This window comes from Gigantopelta aegis, chromosome 11 (genome assembly GCF_016097555.1).
Source record: "Gigantopelta aegis isolate Gae_Host chromosome 11, Gae_host_genome, whole genome shotgun sequence".
NCBI lineage: Eukaryota > Metazoa > Mollusca > Gastropoda > Neomphalida > Peltospiridae > Gigantopelta > Gigantopelta aegis.
In genome coordinates, this window is record NC_054709.1 from 24,648,346 (window position 1) to 24,654,778 (window position 6,433).

General features: G+C 42.2%; 1 protein-coding gene across 1 annotated transcript in view; it reads right to left on the reverse strand.

Moving 5' to 3' along the window:
* The window catches only part of LOC121385105, a 7,008-nt gene extending 4,074 nt beyond the window's left edge, over positions 1-2,934 (reverse strand). Inside the window, exons 1-3 of the mRNA XM_041515641.1 lie at positions 2,876-2,934; positions 2,034-2,124; positions 642-809 (exon numbers count right to left, since the gene is read on the reverse strand). Of these exons, the coding sequence (XP_041371575.1) occupies positions 642-809; positions 2,034-2,118 (253 nt within the window). The 5' untranslated portion in view covers positions 2,119-2,124; positions 2,876-2,934. The remainder of the gene's footprint in view (positions 1-641; positions 810-2,033; positions 2,125-2,875) is intronic.
* Positions 2,935-6,433: the final 3,499 nt, after the last annotated feature.

The following is a 6,433-nucleotide window of genomic DNA, read 5'->3' on the forward strand; positions in this document are numbered from 1 at the left end:
GTAGAGGTCTAGACTATGGCGACGAAAATGTATAATGGGGTGGCGGGTCGAGTCAGACTCCCCCGGAATATATATAGATAAGTTACGACGTGTATTTTTAGTTCACGGAATGGAATGGAAAATGTTTTAACGTGCACATTCAGAGCAAGCTGTTGTAGCGCACGCCTGTCCTGGGCATACGTACCGGCCTCAGCCGGTTCCTCCGTCCAGGACAGGAAAGGGGTGGGGTGGGTGAAAGAGGGACCGCCTGCACTGGCAGGTGCAAGGGAGCACCAGCAGTACAACCGTAGTTGGTAACAGGCGGGGGATGGTATGGTGCTATGTGATTTGGAATGTCCCGTAGGATTAAGCCAAATGAAAATGGGTGAGCATTTTAAAGAAGGAAGTTTGGCGCAATGTTGATGGTCGTTCTAAAAAATAAAAGGTAGGGAGCTACGTATAGGTTTGGAATTTAATAGGCCGAGAGTAGCTCGTAGTTAAGACCTGCGGATGATGAGGTGTCTCCCTAGGTTGCCCATAGGACCCTTAGAAAGGACCTGATCTCTTCTGATCGTGGCATGACAACCCAGGGGAGACTCGGCGCAATTGTGTATATACACTGCAATTGTGTAATTTAGTTCATATCATTGTTTGTATAATACCTGCCCATCTCCACGGCGAGTACATGGTTTTCGCCCCCACCCAGTGTTTGCCAGAACTAGCCGTAAGAATCTCTTTTAGGGGTTCTTCCCTGTACGAGCTGTAGAGTTCTTTTCCTGCTGTTTTACAGTCATGTACAGCCTTGTCCCAACTCTTCGGTCCGAGGACATCTGAAATGCAATCCGATTCAAAACAAAATTGATGTGTTTCTGTAATAGTTTATAAGTGAAACATATTATCGTACACCCATAGACTTTCGTCGGTATATGTTAGCTAGATCTAAGTAACTGTCGACACACACGCGCGCGCGCACACACACCACACGCATACACACGGACACACACCACACGCTTACATATACACACACACGCACACACGCACACACACACACAAACATCACATGTATACATACACACACAGACACACTCACAAGCACACACACACACACACACACACACACACACAGACACCTGCATGCACACACATAGACACACGAACACCACACGCATACAGACAAGCAGACACACATAGACACATACACATTCATACATACATACATACATACATACATACATACATACAATTTGTTGACAAGAAATGCATTGATCACTTTAAGATTTTGTATTTAGTGGGTTTTTTTGTGTGTTTTCATTTTCGTTCTGCGTTAAAAAAGGTATCTATGTCGCTATCACCATGTCTACAAATCTGTTATCAGGTTTTGCCACAGGGACATCAAAAAGTTATCATGTATAAGATTGTTAACCACCTCTTGTGACAGGTAGGGGTGGTACGATTCAGGTTCGGGGGTCGCGGATCAAACCGTCTCGGGTAGCACTCTAAGTCGAAATAGTGGTTCTTAAAGCTTACCAATATCAGTTTTGACAACGTAAATGTTATAAGTGTTTAGCGGTTGTATAATGTTGACAACCCTCGCAATCAAATCTCCATCTACTTTAACTAAATAATTGATACGAATTGGTGACAGAAACGAAGCCATAGTTTTCATGTTAGCAGACGATGTTTTTGTAGACGTGTGACGTATTTATTACATTTAACTGTTGAATTTTTATATTGATGTTGATATTCAAATTTAGTTTTTGCGTTTACCATAGTTTGACACCCAATAGCCAATGTATTTTTCATGCTGGGGTGTCGTTAAACATTCATTCATTCATTTACTTATTACATAATGTTTCTAATTAAAAAAAAAATATTTTCATTTATTATATATTATATATGTATGTATTCGTTTGTTTGTTTGTTTGTTTGTGTGTGTGCGTGCGTGCGTGCGTGTGCGCGCTAGAGTGTTTATATGGGTGTGTTTTTGTGAGTGATTTTATAAAGCTACACATTATTGTTAAAATATTTATGATTAAAAGTATCAAACATGTTACCAATTTCAGCTTCAGATTCCAGCAAGACAAGCCACATCAAGATGGAGACAGTTCTTGAAAATAGTAGTATCTTGTCTTTTGTCATATTAGTCTGCAGAAAAACACAATAATATTATATACTGCTTATATAGCATGGACACATATTATATATATATATATATATATATATAATAAAACATATTATTTATGTAAACCCCACATGTAAAATATTTGATAGTTAATACTGAAAATGGAAAACCGATCACCAAATACTTCTAAGTTGAAACAAAAATGTGGCGTCAGGCGTGCACTTTACCACTGGGCTGCGTTCCGCCCCACTTATAAGTTGAAATACATGCGTCTAGGTGTTAAGGCGCGGACGTTCGGGTCCTGGTTAGATTTTATGGGATTTAGTTAGTACCAGTCCATGGAACGAGTCATACCCTATGTTGTATATGGTTCGTTTCATCGAGTGGTTTTAATTAAATCCCATAAGCTCTAACCAGCACCCGAACGTCCGTGGGTTGAGGTGGGGACTAGCTGGTTGGCAGAGGTACTTTTACTGGTCTGTTAAGCGCTTATTGCTATTTATTTACACACCATGAGCTTTGTCCTTCCAGGTGATCTCCAGAAGAAAAGTATTGTTGATGATGTGTTCTCATTTATTACATAATTAAAATATACCCGACTTTGGAGAGTTTATGCGTCTCTTAATGTAGGACACGATGTGACATAGGTGACGTGTTTCACAATAACGTAAAACCTGGGATCAAAACAAACTATACAACATAAACATAACGAAAGAAAGACATGTAGTTATTTAGAAAGGAACATATAGATAGCACTTGATATTTTGTACATACGTTCTTAAAACGGTGTCAACTCAGTCTAGTAAAACGTCCATTCACAGTGTAAGTAGGCCGCCTGTGTATTTTTCTGGCGTGGTGTCGGTTTAAGACAAAAAGGAAGTTCTCGAGTATATGACTCATCTATTGAAGCGCTGCGCTCAAACTCGTTCTACTGTGTTGTGCGACATTATATTTTTATAGTTAGACTGTGATGGCACGCAACATAAAGATACAATATCTCATTGATCTAAATTTGAAGTTTGTTTTGTTCAACGACGCCACTAGAGTATGTTAATTTATTAATCATCGGCTATTGGAAGGAATAAAGGAAATGTTTTATTTAACGACGCACTCAACACATTTTATTTACGGTTATATGGAGTCAGACATATGGTTAAGGACCACACAGATATAGAGAGGAAACCCGCTGTCGCCACTTCATTTCATGGGCTACTCTTTTCGATTAGCAGCAAGGGATCTTTTATATGCACTATCCCACAGACAGGGTAACACATACCAGAGACAGAGAGAGAGAGACAGAGAGAGATAAAGAGAGAAAAAGACAGACAGACTTAGAGCCAGAAAGAGAGAAAAATAGAGATAGACAGAGAGAGACAGACACAGGAGAGAGAGAGAGAGAGAGAGAGAGAGAGAGAGAGAGAGAGAGAGAGAGAGAGTTAGAGTTTAACGTGTCCATATACCACTAGGGTTTCGAACACGCCCATCCCGAGTCCAACCTCCGATAAGATCGGTGGCCTGACTCCGGATGGGGGGGGGGGGGGGGGGGGGGTTAGAGTTGAAAATGGGCAGAATTTTGAAAATAGCAATTAGTAAAAAAGTTAATAGAATTTAAAAAAAAAGAAAAAAAAAGTTAGAAGCCAAAAATAAAAAGAATTGACTGCTCGACTGAATATTTATATAATCTGGAGCATTTTAGAAGGACAGTCCAAAAATAAATAAGAGAAAGAAGAGAGGATCGGATTATTTAATAATATTAAAAAAAAAAAAAATTCGACATAAAATTTTGAACGAAGGTCTAAAGGTTTAAAGTCCGATCTATATGTCCACGTGAGTGGCCTCGTTAAGGCCGTTTGGAGGGGGAGGGGGGTAAGTTGTAGGTGGGCGGAATTTACAATACAATTTAGAATAAGGTCAAAAACCTAAAACCAAATATGGAAGATAATCTTCAAGTCCCAAAAAATAAAATTAGAGTGCGGGGCCGAAACATTTTCTGGCGATTTGCGCAATTTAGACGGGCTGTGAAAATAAAGTGTGTTGGACTATTTATAACAATTTAGACGGGCTGTGAAAATAAAGTGTGTTGGACTGTTTATAACAATTTAGACGGGCTGTGAAAATAAAGTGTGTTGGACTATTTATATAAAAAAATGACTGGAGCCAAAAGTTTAAAGTCCAACTAAGTCCTAAATCTAGAGGAAAGGTTGTTGGAAAGGTCGCCGTCTATGGTGTCCCTATGAAGTTCATGACGTCGGGGTTGGGGGTGTACTGCCAGTAGACGGAGGCCGCTACTGTCCTGGTGATGGCTTCATAATCTTTCCCCGAAATGATTTTTAAAATCCGATGAATCGTCAGGTTGTCCATGTTGGATAGCAGCAGCCCCTGATGGTAGACGCCTAACCGTCGAACGGTAACACACAAAGCTGGTGAATCGCCCTCTAGCATTACTTTGTGTAATGCAAAGTCCCCCTCTGCACGGTTTGTTGGAAGCGGCTGGTATAACTCGTGCTTCGGAACGCTGAAGAGCTGCCTGATGTCCTCTTTGTTGCACTTCACAAGCCGTTGGTGGCGCTGATGAAGGTTGCCGGCCTGTAATAACCAATGTTCGGCTTGCCTCATGTCGGGTTGCGGCGGTCGACTAAGAGGAGGGCGTGGCTTGTCTTGTTGCTCGCTCTGTTGAGCGGTTGCCTTCCTCTTCGCAACGGCGACTGATCGGGCCTGCGACTCAACAGGGCCTTCCGTGGTGTCGGTGGCGTCGCTGGAATCGCGAAGATCGGAGGCTCTTCGCACATTGCTGTGTTTAGAACCGCCCCTGGCGTCTCTGGTAGATCAACGATGGCAGGCTGAGCACGCTCTGCCCGCTTCGTTGACTTGTCCGGTCGAGTTGGGGGGTGGTTGAGCCACCGGGTTTGACACCCCCCCCCCCCCCTGTGCCGCCCCTGGTGCACGTTTTCTCTGCCTCCACCTCCTCTTCTTCTGTTGCACCGGTTCGCCGTACACCAATGTCACGGTTACCCGTGACCCGGTGTACGCGACGCGATACTCGAAAAGGTTTCCATAAGAAGCTATGAGTCCCCCAAGGTGGGCGGGTAACTCAAGAGAGCACGAGACTACGTCCGTTCTCATCGCTAGCTTGGACTGGAATGAGAGAGAGAGAGAGAGAGAGAGAGAGAGAGAGAGAGAGAGAGAGAGAGAGAGAGAGAGAGAGAGAGAGAGAGAGAGAGAGAGAGAGAGAGAGAGAGAGAGAGAGAGATTGAGATAGAGTCAGAGACAGAGAGAAACAGAGAAAGACAGAGAGAGAAACACACACACACGCACGCACGCACGCACACAAACACACACACACACACACACACACACACACACACACACACACACACACACACATATATCTATCTATCTATCTATATATCTATATCTATATCTATATATACATATAGTCCGTAACACAGATGTACCAAATGTGGTTTTCTGTATCTGTAGACGAAGACTGTATTGTTTTGGAGAGAAACCTACATCTACACTTAAAGACAACTCAATTGAACTAGCTCCGCCAGCAGTTATTCAACACGCTGACACGGTGAATGAAAGTACGAGAATCTTGATAACACCAGCCATACCTCACAAAACACATACGATAACACACCTAGACAAACAGAACATGTCTATTCTGGTTTACACACCGAATACTACAATGTGACACAATTAACAAATACCGTAGATCCTTAACTACAGGTCAAGTAGAGGCTGGAATGAACATACCATATACATGTTCTTTATTGGATACAAACTGCTTGAAACATCTTCAATATATTTATATACGGCCGAATATGAAAAGGACACCAGCGGAAACAAACGACCGAGTACAACAAAAACATTTGCGCTATTTCTCACTCCAGTCAGTGCACCACGACTGGTCCCCAAAAGCCGTGGTATGTGCTATCCTATCTATGGGATGGTGCATATAAAAAGATCCCTTGCTGCCAATCGAAAAGAGTAGCCCATGAAGTGGCGACAGTGGGTTTCCTCCCTCAATACATACATGTATGTCCGACGTAATATAAACGTAAATAAAATGTGTTGAGTGCGTCGTCAAATAAAACATTTCCGATTCAAACCCCTGTATACCGAACAGCTCTGAAAACTTGACAAAATGCATGGTCTGGTGGATGTCCGGTTAAAGGGGTTTCAGTGTATATGAAAGTTTGTTATTGTGGATAGATGGCGCTAGGGCTGTCACGTTTATGCGTGTACGCCGTATAATTGCGTTTATACTAGACATGGTAAATGTTTAGCGTTTAAATGAAACTGATCTATGAAATAACAATATGTTGT